Raw genomic sequence first — 19,036 nt, 5'->3', positions numbered from 1 at the left:
TAATGATAACAGGAAGAAGTGGAGATGTGGAGTGGCAGGTTAGATCCAGCCTTTGAACCCTGCTGTGATCTGGCCTTAAGTAGTGAATGATGGGAGGAGGGAGACAATGAGTTGTGCTGAGTCTCTATCTCTAAGAGGGGACTGGGCAGGGTATTTCCGTGCAGGGGTTGCCATGGCAACATGTTGAAGTGGTCTGTCCCTATCAGTAGCAGTCTGGTTCGTTAGGCAGGCAGTAGCAGTCTGGTTGGTGGGGTAGGCAGCAGCAGTCTGATTGGTGAGGCAGGCAGCAGCAGTCTGGTTGGTGAGGCAGGCAGCAGCAGTCTGGTTGGTGAGGCAGGCATTAGCAGTCTGGTTGGTGAGGCAGGCAGTAGCAGTCTTGTTGGTGAGGCAGGCAGTAGCAGTCTGGTTGGTGAGGCAGGCAGGCAGTAGCAGTCTGATTGGTGAGGCAGGCAGCAGCAGTCTGATTGGTGAGGCAGGTATTAGCAGTCTGGTTGGTGAGGCAGGTATTAGCAGTCTGGTTGGTGAGGCAGGCAGTAGCAGTCTGGTTGGTGAGGCAGGCAGCAGCAGTCTGGTTGGTGAGGCAGGCAGTAGCAGTCTGGTTGGTGAGGCAGGCAGTAGCAGTCTGGTTGGTGAGGCAGGCAGCAGCAGTTTGGTTGGTGAGGCAGGCAGCAGCAGTCTGGTTGGTGAGGCAGGCAGTAGCAGTCTGGTTAGTAGCAGTCTGGTTGGTGAGGCAGGCAGTAGCAGTCTGGTTGGTGAGGCAGGCAGCAGCAGTTTGGTTGGTGAGGCAGGCAGCAGCAGTCTGGTTGGTGAGGCAGGCAGTAGCAGTCTGGTTAGTGAGGCAGGCAGCAGCAGTCTGGTTGGTGAGGCAGGCAGTAGCAGTCTGGTTGGTGAGGCAGGCAGTAGCAGCAGAAGAAGAAATCATCAATCTGGGGTAAATAATGGGCCTGCCTTGCCTCGCCCACAAACATCCCAAATTAAACCTGAGGTGTGTTCAGTTCGTTTGAACGTTTGCTACGTTACAGAACGGTTTGTCCTGAAACGTTCCCCAAAACGTTATTGTACGTTCTTGAACAGTACAGTGGCTTGCGAAAGTATTCACCCCCTTGGCATTTTTCCTATTTTATTGCCTTAAAACCTGGAATTAAAATAGATTTTTGGGGGGTTTGTATCATTTGATTTACACAACATGTCTACTACTTTGAAGATGCAAAATATGTTTTATTGGGAAACAAACAAGAAATAAGACAAAAAAACAGAAAACTTGTGTTATGCAGGTGAGTGAGGACCCAACAGCGATTCAACAGAAACAGAGTCTTTTAATGTCCAAACAGGGAAAACATAAATCCTCAATCTTTACAGAAGATGTCCAAACAGGGAAAACATAAATCATCTATCTTTGCAGGAGAGTCCTCCTTCTAGTAGTAGAGGAGAATTGCAGGGCTAGCGGCAACAGACTGCAGGTCCCTCTGGGTAGGCGCGGGCCGTAGAGGACAGAGACACCTGCTCACACGCAGCATCTGATGAAGAGGCAGATTACGACAGGACGGGACAAGGGCAAAGCAAACAAGAATCCGACAAGGACAGAAGCAGAAACAGAGAGAGAAATAGAGACTTAATCAGAGGGCAAAAGAGGAGACAGGTGTGAGAGAGTAAACGAGGTCGTTAGGAGAATGGGGAACAGCTGGGAGCAGGAACGGAACGATAGAGAGAGAGAGATAGTAACCTAATACGACCAGCAGGGGGAAACGAAGAGAAGAGAAAGCACAGGGACAAGACATAACATGACAGTAGCCCCCCACTCACCGAGCGCCTCCTGGCGCACTCGAGGAGGAAACCTGGCGGCAACGGAGGAAATCATCGATCAGCGAACGGTCCAGCACGTCCCGAGATGGAACCCAACTCCTTTCCTCAGGACCGTAACCCTCCCAATCCACTAGGTACTGATGACCACGGCCCCGAGGACGCATGTCCATAATCTTCCGGACCCTGTAGATAGGTGCGCCCTCGACAAGGACGGGGGGGGAGACGAATGGGGGCGCGAAGAAAAGGCTTGACACAGGAGACATGGAAGACCGGGTGGACGCGACGAAGATGTCGCGGAAGAAGAAGTCGCACTGCGACAGGATTAACGACCTGAGAAATACGGAACGGACCAATGAACCGCGGGGTCAACTTGCGAGAAGCTGTCATAAGGGGAAGGTTACGAGTGGAGAGCCATACTCTCTGACCGCGACAATACCTAGGACTCTTAGTCCTACGCTTATTAGCGGCTCTCACAGTCTGCGCCCTATAACGGCAAAGTGCAGACCTGACCCTCTTCCAGGTGCGCTCACAACGTTGGACAAAAGCCTGAGCGGAGGGGACGCTGGACTCGGCGAGCTGGGATGAGAACAGAGGAGGCTGGTACCCGAGGCTACTCTGAAAAGGAGATAGCCCGGTCGCAGACGAAGGAAGCGAGTTGTGAGCGTATTCTGCCCAGGGGAGCTGTTCTGCCCAAGACGCAGGGTTTGAAAGGAAAGACTGCGTAAGATGCGACCAATCGTCTGATTGGCCCGTTCTGCTTGACCGTTAGACTGGGGGTGAAAACCGGAAGAGAGACTGACGGAAGCCCCAATCAAACGGCAAAACTCCCTCCAAAATTGAGACGTGAATTGCGGACCCCTGTCCGAAACGGCGTCTGACGGAAGGCCATGAATTCTGAAAACATTCTCAATGATGATTTGTGCCGTCTCTTTAGCAGAAGGAAGCTTAGCGAGGGGAATAAAATGAGCCGCCTTAGAGAACCTATCGACAACCGTTAGAATAACAGTCTTCCCCGCTGACGAAGGAAGACCGGTAATAAAGTCTAAGGCGATGTGAGACCACGGTCGAGAGGGAATGGAAAGCGGTCTGAGACGGCCGGCAGGAGGAGAGTTACCGGACTTAGTCTGCGCGCAGTCCGAACAAGCAGCCACGAAACGACGCGTGTCACGCTCCTGAGTGGGCCACCAGAAACGCTGGCGAATAGAAGCAAGCGTACCCCGAACGCCGGGATGGCCGGCTAACTTGGCAGAGTGAGCCCACTGAAGAACGGCCAGACGAGTAGGAACGGGAACGAAAATAAGGTTCCTAGGACAAGCGCGCGGCGACGGAGTGTGAGTGAGTGCTTGCTTTACCTGCCTCTCAATTCCCCAGACAGTCAACCCGACAACACGCCCCTCAGGGAGAATCCCCTCGGGGTCGGTGGAGGCTACTGAAGAACTGAAGAGACGGGACAAAGCATCAGGCTTGGTGTTCTTAGAGCCCGGACGATAAGAAATAACGAACTCGAAACGAGCGAAAAACAGCGCCCAACAAGCCTGACGCGCATTAAGTCGTTTGGCAGAACGGATGTACTCAAGGTTCTTATGGTCAGTCCAAACGACAAAAGGAACGGTCGCCCCCTCCAACCACTGGCGCCATTCGCCTAGGGCTAAGCGCGATGGATGGCGAGCAGTTCGCGGTTTCCCACATCATAGTTACGTTCCGACGGCGACAGGCGATGAGAAAAATACGCGCAAGGATGGACCTTATCGTCAGATTGGGAGCGCTGGGACAGAATGGCTCCCACGCCCACCTCTGACGCGTCAACCTCGACAATGAACTGTCTAGAGACGTCAGGTGTAACAAGGATAGGAGCGGATGTAAAACGCTTCTTGAGGAGATCAAAAGCTCCCTGGGCGGAAACGGACCACTTAAAGCACGTCTTGACAGAAGTAAGGGCTGTGAGAGGAGCTGCCACCTGACCGAAATTACGAATGAAACGACTATAGAAATTCGCGAAACCGAGAAAGCGCTGCAGCTCGACACGTGACTTAGGGACGGGCCAATCACTGACAGCTTGGACCTTAGCGGAATCCATCTGAATGCCTTCAGCGGAAATAACAGAACCGAGAAATGTGACGGAGGACACATGAAAAGCGCACTTCTCAGCCTTCACATAAAGACAATTCTCTAAAAGGCGCTGGAGGACACGTCGAACGTGCTGAACATGAATCTGGAGTGACGGTGAAAAAATCAGGATATCGTCAAGATAAACGAAAACAAAGATGTTCAGCATGTCTCTCAGTACATCATTCACTAATGCCTGAAAGACAGCTGGAGCGTTAGCGAGACCGAACGGCAGAACCCGGTATTCAAAGTGCCCTAACGGAGTGTTAAACGCCGTTTTCCACTCGTCCCCCTCCCTGATGCGCACGAGATGGTAAGCGTTACGAAGGTCCAACTTAGTGAAAAACCTGGCTCCCTGCAGGATCTCGAAGGCTGAAGACATAAGGGGAAGCGGATAACGATTCTTAACCGTTATGTCATTCAGCCCTCGATAATCCACGCAGGGGCGCAGGGTCCCGTCCTTTTTCTTAACAAAAGAAAACCCCGCTCCGGCGGGAGAGGAGGAAGGGACTACGGTACCGGCGTCGAGAGCTACAGACAAATAATCTTCGAGAGCCTTACGTTCGGGAGCCGACAGAGAGTATAGTCTACCCCGGGGGGGAGTGGTACCCGGAAGGAGATCTATACTACAATCATACGACCGGTGAGGAGGAAGGGAGGTGGCCCTGGACCGACTGAAGACCGTGCGCAGATCATGATATTCCTCCGGCACCCCTGTCAAATCACCAGGCTCCTCCTGTGAAGAGGGGGCAGAAGAAACAGGAGGGATAGCAGACATTAAACATTTCACATGACAAGAGACGTTCCAGGAGAGGATAGAATTACTAGACCAATTAATAGAAGGATTATGACACACTAGCCAGGGATGGCCCAAAACAACAGGTGTAAAAGGTGAACGAAAAATCAAAAAGAAATGGTTTTGCTATGATTACCAGAGACAGTGAGGGTTAAAGGTAGCGTTTCACGCTGAATCCTGGGGAGAGGACTACCATCCAAGGCGAACATGGCCGTGGGCTCCCCCTAACTGTCTGAGAGGAATGTCATGTTCCCGAGCCCAGGCTTCGTCCATAAAACAACCCTCCGCCCCAGAGTCTATCAAGGCACTGCAGGAAGCTGCCGAACCGGTCCAGCGTAGATGGACCGACAAGGTAGTACAGGATCTTGAAGGAGAGACCTGAGTAGAAGCGCTCACCAGTAGCCCTCCGCTTACTGATGAGCTCTGGCCTTTTACTGGACATGAAATGACAAAATGACCAGCGGAACCGCAATAGAGACAGAGGCGGTTGGTGATTCTCCGTTCCCTCTCCTTAGTCGAGATGCGAATACCCCCCAGCTGCATGGGCTCAGCACCTGAGCCAGTAGAGGAAGATGGTAGTGATGCGGAGAGGGGGGAAACGGATAACGCGAGCTCTCTTCCACGAGCTCGGTGACGAAGATCTACCCGTCGTTATATGCGAATAGCGAGTTCAATCAAAGAATCCACGCTGGAAGGAACCTCCCGGGAGAGAATCTCATCCTTTACCTCCGCGTGGAGACCCTCCAGAAAACGAGCGAGCAACGCCGGCTCGTTCCAGTCACTGGAGGCAGCAAGAGTGCGAAACTCTATAGAGTAGTCCGTTATGGATCGATTACCTTAACATAGGGAAGACAAGGCCCTGGAAGCTTCTTTCCCAAAAACTGAACGATCAAAAACCCGTATCATCTCCTCCTTAAAGTTCTGATACTGGTTAGTACACTCAGCCCTTGCCTCCCAGATGGCCGTGCCCCACTCACGAGCCCGTCCAGTAAGGAGAGATATGACGTAGGCGATACGAGCTGTACCCCTGGAGTACGTGTTGGGCTGGAGAGAGAACACAATATCACACTGGGTGAGGAACGAGCGGCATTCAGTGGGCTCCCCAGAGTAACACGGTGGGTTATTAATTCTGGGCTCCGGAGACTCGGAAGCCCTGGAAGTAGCCGGTGGATCGAGGCGGAGATTGTGAATATGTTTCGAGAGGTCGGAGACTTGGGAGGCCAGGGTCTCAACGGCATGTTGAGCAGCAGACAATTCCTGCTCGTGTCTGCCTAGCATCGCTCCCTGGATCTCGACGGCTGAGTAGAGAGGATCCGAAGTCGCTGGGTCCATTCTTGGTCGGATTCTTCTGTTATGCAGGTGAGTGAGGACCCAACAGCGATTCAACAGAAACAGAGTCTTTTAATGTCCAAACAGGGAAAACATAAATCCTCAATCTTTACAGGAGATGTCCAAACAGGGAAAACATAAATCATCTATCTTTGCAGGAGAGTCCTCCTTCTAGTAGTAGAGGAGAATTGCAGGGCTAGCGGCAACAGACTGCAGGTCCCTCTGGGTAGGCGCGGGCCGTAGAGGACAGAGACACCTGCTCACACGCAGCATCTGATGAAGAGGCAGATTACGACAGGACGGGACAAGGGCAAAGCAAACAAGAATCCGACAAGGACAGAAGCAGAAACAGAGAGAGAAATAGAGACTTAATCAGAGGGCAAAAGAGGAGACAGGTGTGAGAGAGTAAACGAGGTCGTTAGGAGAATGGGGAACAGCTGGGAGCAGGAACGGAACGATAGAGAGAGAGAGATAGTAACCTAATATGACCAGCAGGGGGAAACGAAGAGAAGAGAAAGCACAGGGACAAGACATAACATGACAACTTGAGTGTGCATAACTACTTTTGCAAGGCACTGTATGTTTCCTCTCATTTGGTGGGTGTGGCGAGGTGTGGCTTGAAGCAATGAGTGGCGTATTTAAAAGTACAGTGACCATGCTGACAGCGTTCCCCAAACCCCAACCCAACCCCTCCACGTTTTTCAACTAGTCGTTCAGTACAGCACTGCTTCTGCCGCCACGGACACACGCTAAACACACAATCCTCACAGTATATACAGTGGGGCAAAAATGCATTTAGTCAGCCACCAATTGTGCAAGTTCTCCCACTTAAAAAGATGAGAGAGGCCTGTAATTTTCATCATAGGTACACTTCAACTATGACAGACAAAATGAGAAAAAAAATCCAGAAAATCACATTGTAGGATTTTTAATGAATTTATTTGCAAATTATGGTGGAAAATAAGTATTCTGACCAGGCTCATTATCTAACTACAGAGAACCAGTCGGATCGGTTAACTACCTAACTACAGAGAACCAGTCTGACCAGCTTATTATCTAACTACAGAGAACCAGTCGGATCGGCTAACTACCTAACTACAGAGAACCAGTCTGACCAGCTCATTATCTAACTACAGAGAACCAGTCGGATCGGCTAACTACCTAACTACAGAGAACCAGTCGGATCGGCTAACTACCTAACTACAGAGAACCAGTCTGACCAGGCTCATTATCTAACTACAGAGAACCAGTCTGACCGGCTAACTACCTAACTACAGAGAACCAGTCGGATCGGCTAACTACCTAACTACAGAGAACCAGTCTGACCAGGCTCATTATCTAACTACAGAGAACCAGTCTGACCGGCTCATTATCTGACTACAGAGAACCAGTCTGACCGGCTCACTACCTAACTACAGAGAACCAGTCTGACCGGCTCATTATCTGACTACAGAGAACCAGTCTGACCGGCTCACTACCTAACTACAGAGAACCAGTCTGACCGACTCATTATCTGACAACAGAGAACCAGTCTGACCGGCTCACTACCTAACTACAGAGAACCAGTCTGACCGGCTCATTATCTGACAACAGAGAACCAGTCTGACCGGCTCACTACCTAACTACAGAGAACCAGTCTGACCGGCTCATTATCTGACTACAGAGAACCAGTCTGACCGGCTCACTACCTAACTACAGAGAACCAGTCTGACCGGCTCATTATCTGACTACAGAGAACCAGTCTGACCGGCTCACTACCTAACTACAGAGAACCAGTCTGACCGGCTCATTATCTGACTACAGAGAACCAGTCTGACCGGCTCACTACCTAACTACAGAGAACCAGTCTGACCGACTCATTATCTGACAACAGAGAACCAGTCTGACCGGCTCACTACCTAACTACAGAGAACCAGTCTGACCGGCTCATTATCTGACTACAGAGAACCAGTCTGACCGGCTCACTACCTAACTACAGAGAACCAGTCTGACCGGCTCATTATCTGACTACAGAGAACCAGTCTGACCGGCTAACTACCTAACTACAGAGAACCAGTCTGAATGACCCACTACCTAACTACAGAGAACCAGTCTGAGCACATATACACAGGCATCAGGCATGCACGCACACGTTGTCCACATACACACACATACATGTACGTGCACACACACACACCACACACACACGTCCTTCACAAAAAAAACTTAAAAAACACACACACACAGGCAAGTCTGTCCATCCCACACTTATCTTGTCACCCAGAACCAAATCATGAGACTATTCACACACCAACACATACAGTAAAACACACACACACACAAACTGCTTGTGGGCTGATAAGGAGGGTGGGGGCGTCCTACTGTTCCAATTAGAGCCATCTCTGGTCTGGGTAAACATTGCTGCCAATATCACTCTCTGAACAGCATGGATAAATTAACCCCTAACAGGGGATGTGTGTGTGTGGGTGGGCATGTCGGGGTTGGGCCGTGTGTGTGTGGGTGGGCATGTCGGGGTTGGGCCGTGTGTGTGTGGGTGGGCATGTCGGGGTTGAGCCGTGTGTGTGTGGGTGGGCATGTCGGGGTTGGGCCATGTGTGTACATGTGTCTATGCACACACTTAATTACCCTCCTAAAAAAAAAGGACAGAAAACAGGGAAAATTGACCCATTCCCCATGTTGAGTGTGTGTCAGAAGGTTTTCAGGGAGGACAGCAGATAAGTGATCTGGGCGTGACACGGCAGGGTGATCCCAATACTCCAGAACACACAACAATGGAGATAAACTACTGGGAACAAAATGCTTACACAATCTATGTGAGTGAGTGAGTGAGTGAGTGAGTGAGTGAGTGAGTGATTGAGTGAGTGAGTGTACCATACTATATGTGAACACTGCTCTGATATGTGATGTATACAGTATATATTACCCCTATACATTAAATCTATACCGTATCTATGCTGAATCCATATGATAAAATATCAATTTATACACTATCCACATGAAGTATGGATGTATATGTGTGTGCGACACAAGAGATAGTCCTCTGTCTTACAGCACTGACACTAGAGATAGTCCTCTGTCCTACAGCACTGACACTAGAGATAGTCCTCTGTCTTACAGCACTGACACTAGAGATAGTCCTCTGTTCTACAGCACTGACAATAGAGATAGTCCTCTGTCTTACAGCACTGACACTAGAGATAGTCCTCTATCTTACAGCACTGACACTAGAGATAGTCCTCTGTCTTACAGCACTGACACTAGAGATAGTCCTCTGTCTTACAGCACTGACACTAGAGATAGTCCTCTGTCCTACAGCACTGACACTAGAGATAGTCCTCTGTTCTACAGCACTGACAATAGAGATAGTCCTCTGTCTTACAGCACTGACACTAGAGATAGTCCTCTGTCTTACAGCACTGACACATTAGAGATAGTCCTCTGAGACACTAGATAGTCCTCTGTCTTACAGCACTGACACTAGAGATAGTCCTCTGTCTTACAGCACTGACAATAGAGATAGTCCTCTGTCTTACAGCACTGACAATAGAGATAGTCCTCTGTCTTACAGCACTGACACTAGAGATAGTCCTCTGTCTTACAACACTGACATTAGAGATAGGCCTCTGTCCTAAAGCACAGACACTAGAGATAGTCCTCTGTCCTACTGCACTGACACTAGAGATAGTCATCTGTCCTACAGCACTGACAATAGAGATAGTCCTCTGTCCTACAGCACTGACACTAGAGATAGTCCTCTGTCTTACAGCACTGACACTAGAGATAGTCCTCTGTCCTACAGCACTGACACTAGAGATAGTCCTCTGTCTTACAGCACTGACACTAGAGATAGTCCTCTGTCTTACAGCACTGACACTAGAGGTAGTCCTCTGTCTTACAGCACTGACACTAGAGATAGTCCTCTGTCTTACAGCACTGACACTAGAGATAGTCCTCTATCTTACAGTACTGACACTAGAGATAGTCCTCTGTCCTACAGCACTGACACTAGAGATAGTCCTCTGTCTTACAGCACTGACACTAGAGATAGTCCTCTGTCTTACAGCACTGATACTAGAGATAGTCCTCTGTCTTACAGCACTGACACTAGAGGTAGTCCTCTGTCTTACAGCACTGACACTAGAGATAGTCCTCTGTCTTACAGCACTGACACTAGAGATAGTCCTCTGTCTTACAGCACTGACACTAGAGGTAGTCCTCTGTCTTACAGCACTGACACTAGAGATAGTCCTCTGTCTTACAGCACTGACACTAGAGATAGTCCTCTATCTTACAGTACTGACAATAGAGATAGTCCTCTGTCTTACAGCACTGACACTAGAGATAGTCCTCTGTCTTACAGCACTGACACTAGAGATAGTCCTCTGTCTTACAGCACTGACAATAGAGATAGTCCACTGTCTTACAGCACTGACACTAGAGATAGTCCTCTGTCCTACAACACTGATACTAGAGATAGTCCTCTGTCCTACAACACTGATACTAGAGATAGTCCTCTGTCCTACAGCACTGACACTAGAGATAGTCCTCTGTCTTACAGCACTGACACTAGAGGTAGTCCTCTGTCTTACAGCACTGACACTAGAGATAGTCCTCTGTCTTACAGCACTGACAATAGAGATAGTCCTCTGTCTTACAGCACTGATACTAGAGATAGTACTCTGTCCTACAGCACTGATACTAGAGATAGTCTTAAATCCTACAGCACTGACAATAGAGATAGTCCTCTGTCTTACAGCACTGACACTAGAGATAGTCCTCTGTCTTACAGCACTGACACTAGAGATAGTCCTCTATCCTACAGCACTGACACTAGAGATAGTCCTCTGTCCTACAGCACTGACACTAGAGATAGTCCTCTGTCTTACAGCACTGACACTAGAGATAGTCCTCTATCTTACAGTACTGACACTAGAGATAGTCCTCTGTCCCACAGCACTGACACTAGAGATAGTCCTCTGTCTTACAGCACTGACACTAGAGATAGTCCTCTGTCTTACAGCACTGACACTAGAGATAGTCCTCTGTCTTACAGCACTGACACTAGAGATAGTCCTCTGTCTTACAGCACTGACAATAGAGATAGTCCACTGTCTTACAGCACTGATACTAGAGATAGTCCTCTGTCCTACAACACTGATACTAGAGATAGTCCTCTGTCTTACAGCACTGATACTAGAGATAGTCCTCTGTCTTACAACACTGACATTAGAGATAGTCCTCTGTCTTACAGCACTGACATTAGAGATAGTCCTCTGTCTTACAGCACTGACATTAGAGATAGTCCTCTGTCCTACAGCACTGATACTAGAGATAGTCCTCTGTCTTACAACACTGATACTAGAGATAGTCCTCTGTCTTACAGCACTGACATTAGAGATAGTCCTCTGTCTTACAGCACTGACATTAGAGATAGTCCTCTGTCCTACAGCACTGATACTAGAGATAGTCCTCTATCCTACAGCACTGACACTAGAGATAGTCCTCTGTCCTACAGCACTGACTCCAGTGACAATGAGTGTGTTTCCCAGACTTAAGTAGGACACGTCCTCTGTGAGACTGGAGTTGGTCTGGTCAAAGTCTATTTCAGGAAAGAGAAAGCACACAAGGAAAGCACACAAACACAGAGAGAGAAAGAGACACTCACAGAGCCAGATGCACACAGAGACAGACACAGTTGCACACACACACAAACACAGAGAGAGAAAGAGACACTCACAGAGCCAGATGCACACAGAGACAGACACAGTCGCACACACACACAAACACAGAGAGAGAAAGAGACACTCACAGAGCCAGATGCACACAGAGACAGACACAGTCGCACACACACACACACACACACACATACACAGAGAGAGAAAGAGACACTCACAGAGCCAGATGTACACAGAGACAGACACAGTCGCACACACACACACACACACACAAACACAGAGAGAGAAAGAGACACTCACAGAGCCAGATGCACACAGAGCCAGACACAGTCACACACACACACAAACACAGAGAGAGAAAGAGACACTCACAGAGACAGATGCACACAGAGACAGACACAGTCACACACACACACACACACACACAAACACAGAGAGAGAAAGAGACACTCACAGAGCCAGATGCACACAGAGCCAGACACAGTCGCACACACACACAAACACAGAGAGAGAAAGAGACACTCACAGAGCCAGATGCACACAGAGACAGACACAGTCGCACACACACACAAACACAGAGAGAGAAAGAGACACTCACAGAGCCAGATGTACACAGAGCCAGACACAGTCGCACACACACACACAAATACAGAGAGAGAAAGAGACACTCACAGAGCCAGATGCACACAGAGACAGACACAGTCGCACACACACACACACAAACACACACAAACAATCTATTCACACAGACAGACAGATAGATAGACAGTCTCTCACACACACACAGTGCTCTGGGTCTTGATAGATCTGAATAGGTGATAAAGTGAAAAGTACTTGGTACTGTATAGTGTAAACACACCTTCAGTGTAAGAGGCAAACGGCTCGGGCTCCAGAGAGAGGGAAGTGATGTCGGAGCACAGGACCTGGATAGGGTTCAACATCCTGGGGGAGGAGTCCGGGAGAGGGGAGGAGGCGGGGCGGGCTCTTCAGGCTAAAGCCACGAGCAGCCCTGCAAGAGGGGGGCAGCAGGGTCTCAGTTACACTGCATCACAGAGGGATGCCACAGGGAGGGAGGGGAGGAGAGAGGAGGAGGTGGGGGTGGCTCTAAAGTGTCTCCTTTCCTTCTTCTGTACTATAATGAAAGTAATGGTGGCATTGTTAATACTGTAGTGACTGATACAAACAAATCATGCATGTTGTCATGGTTTTATTATTATCGTTAACATGTCCATTTCACCATCCTACCATCTCTGTCCAGGAACTCCTAGCCATAGGACAGAAGGGTTGTACAGGGAGGGGAGACTATAGGGCAGGAGGGGGGAGAGAGGGGGGGGGAGGGGGACAGGAGGGCTGTACAGGGGAGGGGAGACTATAGGGCAGGAGGGGGAGAGAGGGGGAGGGGGACAGAAGGGTTGTACAGGGAGGGGGAGACTATAGGGCAGGAGGGGGAGAAAGGGGAGGGGGACAGGAGGGTTGTACAGGGAGGGGAGACTATAGGGCAGGAGGGGGAGAGAGGGGGAGGGGGACAGAGGGGTTGTACAGGGAGGGGGAGACTATAGTGCAGGAGGGGGAGAGAGAGGGGAGGGGGACAGAAGGGTTGTACAGGGGGGGGAGACTATAGGGCAGGAGGGGGAGAGAGAGGGGGAGGGGACAGAAGGGTTGTACAGGGTGGGGGAGACTATAGGGCAGGAGGGGAGAGAGAGGGGGACAGAAGGGTTGTACAGGGAGGGGGGGAGACTATAGGGCAGGAGGGGGAGAGAGAGGGGGAGGGGGACAGAAGGGTTGTACAGGGAGGGGGAGACTATAGGGCAGGAGGGGAGAGAGAGGGGAGGGGGACAGAAGGGTTGTACAGGGAGGGGGAGACTATAGGGCAGGAGGGGGAGAGAGGGGGAGGGGGACAGGAGGGTTGTACAGGGGGGGGAGACTATAGGGCAGGAGGGGGAGGGAGAGGGGGAGGGGGACAGAAGGGTTGTACAGGGAGGGGTAGTCTATAGGGCAGGAGGGGGAGAGAGAGGGGGGACAGAAGGGTTGTACTGGGAGGGGAGACTATAGGGCAGGAGGGGGAGGGAGAGGGGAGGGGGACAGAAGGGTTGTACAGGGAGGGGTAGTCTATAGGGCAGGAGGGGGAGAGAGAGAGGGGGTGGAGGGGGACAGAAGGGTTGTACAGGGAGGGGGAGACTATAGGGCAGGAGGGGGAGAGAGAGGGGGGAGGGGGACAGAAGGGTTGTACAGGGAGGGGTAGTCTATAGGGCAGGAGGGGGAGAGAGAGGGTTGGGGAGGGGACAGAAGGGTTGTACAGGGAGGGGGAGACTATAGGGCAGGAGGGGGAGAGAGAGGGGACAGAGGGTTGTACAGGGAGGGGACAGGGGGGAGGGTTGTACAGGGAGGGGGAGACTATAGGGCAGGAGGGGGAGAGAGGGGGGTTGTACAGGGAGGGGGGGGAGACTATAGGGCTGGGAGGGGAGAGAGAGGGGAGGGGGACAGAAGGGTTGTACAGGGAGGGGTAGTCTATAGGGCAGGAGGGAGAGAGAGAGGGGAGGGGGACAGAAGGGTTGTACAGGGAGGGGGACAGAAGGGTTGTACAGGGAGGGGGACAGAAGGGTTGTACAGGGAGGGGGAGACTATAGGGCAGGAGACTATAGGGGGGAGAGAGGGGGAGGGGGACAGGAGGGGTTGTACAGGGCAGGGAGGGGGAGACTATAGGGCAGGAGGGGAGGGAGAGGGGGAGGGGGACAGAAGGGTTGTACAGGGAGGGGTAGTCTATAGGGCAGGAGGGGGAGAGAGAGGGGAGGGGGACAGAAGGGTTGTACAGGGAGGGGAGACTATAGGGCAGGAGGGGAGAGAGAGGGGAGGGGGACAGAAGGGTTGTACAGGGAGGGGGAGACTATAGGGCAGGAGGGGGAGAGAGGGGGAGGGGGACAGAAGGGTTGTACAGGGAGGGGGAGACTATAGGGCAGGAGGGGAGGGGAGGGGGACAGGAGGGTTGTACAGGGAGGGGAGACTATAGGGCAGGAGGGGAGGAGAGGGGAGGGGACAGGGGGTTGTACAGGGAGGGGAGACTATAGGGCAGGAGGGGGAGAGAGAGGGGAGGGGGACAGAAGGGTTGTACAGGGGGAGGGGGGAGAGACTATAGGGCAGGAGGGGGAGAGAGAGGGGGAGGGGGACAGAAGGGTTGTACAGGGGGAGGGGGAGGGTTGACTATAGGGCAGGAGGGGGAGAGAGGGGAGGGGGACAGAAGGGTTGTACAGGGAGGGGGAGACTATAGGGCAGGAGGGGGAGGAGAGAGGGGGGAGGGGGACAGGAGGGTTGTACAGGGAGGGGAGACTACAGGGCAGGAGGGGGAGGGAGAGGGGGAGGGGGACAGAAGGGTTGTACAGGGAGGGGTAGTCTATAGGGCAGGGGGGGGGAGAGAGGGGGGGGGACAGAAGGGTTGTACTGGGAGGGGGAGACTATAGGGCAGGAGGGGGAGGAGAGGGGGAGGGGGGGACAGAAGGGTTGTACAGGGAGGGGTAGTCTATAGGGCAGGAGGGGGGGAGAGAGAGGGGGGGGGGACAGAAGGGTTGTACAGGGAGGGGGAGACTATAGGGCAGGAGGGGGAGAGAGAGGGGAGGGGGACAGAAGGGTTGTACAGGGAGGGGGTAGTCTATAGGGCAGGAGGGGGAGAGAGAGGGGAGGGGGACAGAAGGGTTGTACAGGGAGGGGAGACTATAGGGCAGGAGGGGGAGAGAGGGGGGGGGGGGGACAGAAGGGTTGTACAGGGAGGGGGAGACTATAGGGCAGGAGGGAGAGAGGGGGAGAGGGTTGGGGAGGGGGGACAGGAGGGGGGAGAGAGGGGGGGGGGAGGAGGGTTGTACAGGGAGGGGGAGACTATAGGGCAGGAGGGGGAGAGAGAGGGGGTTGTACAGGGGGGGAGACTATAGGGCAGGAGGGGGAGAGAGAGGGGGGAGGGTGACAGAAGGATTGTACAGGGAGGGGTAGTCTATAGGGCAGGAGGGGGAGAGAGAGGGGGAGGAGGACAGAAGGGTTGTACAGGGAGGGGGAGACTATAGGGCAGGAGGGGGAGAGAGAGGGGGAGGGGGACAGAAGGGTTGTACAGGGAGGGGTAGTCTATAGGGCAGGAGGGGGGAGAGAGAGGGGGGGGGACAGAAGGGTTGTACAGGGGAGGGGGACAGAAGGGGACAGAAGGGTTGTACAGGGGGGGGACAGGAGAGAGAGGGGGGAGGGGGAAGGGTTGTACAGGGAGGGGAGACTATAGGGCAGGAGGGGGGAGAGGGGGGGGGACAGAAGGGTTGTACAGGGAGGGGTAGTCTATAGGGCAGGAGGGGAGAGAGAGGGGAGGGGGACAGAAGGGTTGTACAGGGAGGGGGAGACTATAGGGCAGGAGGAGAGAGAGGGGAGGGGGACAGAAGGGTTGTACAGGGAGGGGGAGACTATAGGGCAGGAGGGGAGAGAGAGAGGGGAGAGGGGACAGAAGGGTTGTACAGGGAGGGGTAGTCTATAGGACAGGAGGGGGGGAGAGAGAGGGGGGAGGGTTGTACAGGGAGGGGTAGTCTATAGGGACAGGAGGGGGAGAGAGAGGGGAGGGGGACAGAAGGGTTGTACAGGGAGGGGGAGACTATAGGGCAGGAGGGGGAGAGAGAGGGGAGGGGGACAGAAGGGTTGTACAGGGAGGGGGAGACTATAGGGCAGGAGGGGGAGAGAGAGGGGAGGGGGACAGAAGGGTTGTACAGGGAGGGGTAGTCTATAGGACAGGAGGGGGGGAGAGAGAGGGGGGGGAACAGAGGGTTGTACAGGGAGGGGTAGTCTATAGGAGGAGACTATAGGGTTGGACAGGGAGGGGGACAGGAGTAGTCTAGGGGGGGAGAGAGGGGGGGGACAGAAGGGTTGTACAGGGAGGGTAGTCTATAGGGCAGGAGGGGGAGAGAGGGGGAGGGGGACAGAAGGGTTGTACAGGGAGGGGGTAGGCAGGAGGGGGAGAGAGAGGGGGAGGGGGACAGAAGTCTATAGGGCAGGAGGGGAGAGAGAGGGGGAGGGGGACAGAAGGGTTGTACAGGGAGGGGGAGAGAGAGGGGGAGGGGGACAGAAGGGTTGTACAGGGAGGGGTAGTCTGATAGAAGGGGCAGGAGGGGGAGAGAGAGGGGAGGGGGACAGAAGGGTTGTACAGGGAGGGGGAGACTATAGGGCAGGAGGGGGAGAGAGAGGGGGAGGGGGACAGAAGAGTTGTACAGGAGGGGGAGGGGAGACTACAGGGAGGGGGAGAGGGGGGAGAGAGGGGAGGGGGACAGAAGGGTTGTACAGGGAGGGGGTAGTCTATAGGGCAGGAGGGGGAGAGAGAGGGGGAGGGGGACAGAAGGTTGTACAGGGAGGGGGGGAGACTATAGGGCAGGAGGGGGAGGGGGAGAGGGGTACAGGAGGGGAGGGCAGGAGGGGAGAAGAGGGGGACAGAAGGGTTGTACAGGGAGGGGGAGACTATAGGGCAGGAGGGGGGAGGAGAGAGGGGGGGGGGACAGAAGGGTTGTACAGGGAGGGGTAGTCTATAGGGCAGGAGGGGAGAGAGAGGGGAGAGGGGGACAGAAGGGTTGTACAGGGAGGGGAGACTATAGGGCAGGAGGGGGAGAGAGAGGGGAAGGGGTACAGGAGGAGGGGGAGGGGTACAGGGAGGGGGAGTCTATAGGGCAGGTGGGGAGAGAGGGGGAGGGGGACAGAAGGGTTGTACAGGGAGGGGTAGTCTAACAGGAGGGGAGAGAGAGGGGAGGAGGGTTGTACAGGGAGGGGTAGTCTATAGGGCAGGAGGGGGAGAGAGAGGGGAGGGGAACAGGAGGGTTGTACAGGGAGGGGTAGTCTATAGGGCAGGAGGGGGAGAGAGAGGGGGAGGGGAACAAGAGGGTTGTACAGGGAGGGGTAGTCTATAGGGCAGGAGGGGAGAGAGAGAGGGGAGGGAACAGGAGGGTTGTAGGGCAGGGAGGGGTAGTCTATAGGGCAGGAGGGGGGAGAGAGAGAGGGGGGGGAACAAGAGGGTTGTACAGGGAGGGGTAGTCTATAGGGCAGGTGGGGGGAGAGGGCAGGGGGGGGAGGGGAACAAGAGGGTTGTACAGGGAGGGGTAGTCTATAGGGCAGGAGGGGGGGAGAGAGGGGAGGGGGGAACAGGAGGGTTGTACAGGGAGGGGTGGTCTATAGGGCAGGTGGGGGAGAGAGAGGGGAGGGGAACAAGAGGGTTGTACAGGGAGGGGTAGTCTATAGGGCAGGTGGGGAGAGAGAGGGGGAGGGGAACAAGAGGGCTGTACAGGGAGGGGTAGTCTATAGGGCAGGAGGGGAGAGGAGGGGAGGGGAGAGGGTTGGGAGGGGAACAAGAGGGCTGTACAGGGAGGGGTAGTCTATAGGGCAGGTGGGGGAGAGAGAGGGGAAGGGGACAGGAGGGTTGTACAGGGAGGGGGAGACTATAGGACAGGAGGGGGGAGAGAGAGGGGAGGGGAACAAGAGGGTTGTACAGATAGGGGTAGTCTATAGGACAGGAGGGGGAGAGAGAGGGGGAGGGGGACAGGAGGAAATGGGCTAAATATCCTCCCCTCTTCAAGCTTAGGGCAGGAAACGCTGGAGACTGGAGAGAGGCCTCGGTCTTGACATAGCTACAGATACACTGCTGTGTGCACACACACACTTCATCAATAGCCAATGTAATGAGTAATATCAGGAGGGGAAGGAGGAATAGAGCAGAGGTGGATGGATGGATATGTAGATAGATGGAGGTGTGGAGAGAGGGGTTGAGGTGGATGGATGGATATGTAGATAGATGGAGGTGTGGAGAGAGGGGTTGAGGTGGTGGGGATGGATATGTAGATAGATGGAGGTGTGGAGAGAGGGGTTGAGGTGGTGGGGATGGATATGTAGATAGATGGAGGTGTGGAGAGAGGGGTTGAGGTGGTGGGGATGGATGAAGAGGGGGGGGGGGGGGGGGGTTGAATACCGATATCGACAACATCCTAATCCTTGTGGAACTATGGGATTTGTTTATTCCTGTGTTTCTACAATCATTTCTATAACGCCATAGTATATTATAACAAGACACTGCACTCTCCTATCTTCAGCAAAGGTTTTCAGAAACAAATCAGCACCACAACACCGGTCTAGGCAATATGTTTTGGGACTAGGTGAATGGCCCTGCTAATACATCACGCCTCTCTGCCAGGACAGGAGTCGCATGGTGTTGGCTGTATGTACTCCTCCCTGTGTTTCTGAATCGTCAGGGACTCTAGCTGTGGTCTGATGGCATAATTTAATATGGCTATTGTTAGAGGGCGGGGCTAGCCTGTCAATCACCCAAGGCCAC

The 19,036-nt window shown here is 53.2% G+C and overlaps 1 protein-coding gene across 2 annotated transcripts in view; it reads right to left on the bottom strand.

Annotated features, from left to right (window-relative positions):
- The window catches only part of LOC115115570 (serine/threonine-protein phosphatase 2A 55 kDa regulatory subunit B gamma isoform-like), a 53,199-nt gene that overhangs the window by 27,945 nt on the left and 6,218 nt on the right, over nucleotides 1-19,036 (bottom strand). Inside the window, exon 2 of one of the 2 annotated variants that reach the window (XM_065018534.1) lies at nucleotides 12,569-12,718. The exons of the other annotated variant lie outside the window; for it this stretch is intronic. Coding sequence (XP_064874606.1) covers nucleotides 12,569-12,650 — 82 coding nt within the window. The 5' untranslated portion in view covers nucleotides 12,651-12,718. The remainder of the gene's footprint in view (nucleotides 1-12,568; nucleotides 12,719-19,036) is intronic. 2 annotated transcript variants of the gene reach the window in all.

This window comes from Oncorhynchus nerka, linkage group LG5, assembly GCF_034236695.1.
Source record: "Oncorhynchus nerka isolate Pitt River linkage group LG5, Oner_Uvic_2.0, whole genome shotgun sequence".
In the NCBI taxonomy this organism is placed as follows: domain Eukaryota; kingdom Metazoa; phylum Chordata; class Actinopteri; order Salmoniformes; family Salmonidae; genus Oncorhynchus; species Oncorhynchus nerka.
The sequence above is the reverse complement of the archived record's forward strand: the minus strand, read 5'-3'. Positions and strand labels throughout refer to the sequence as shown.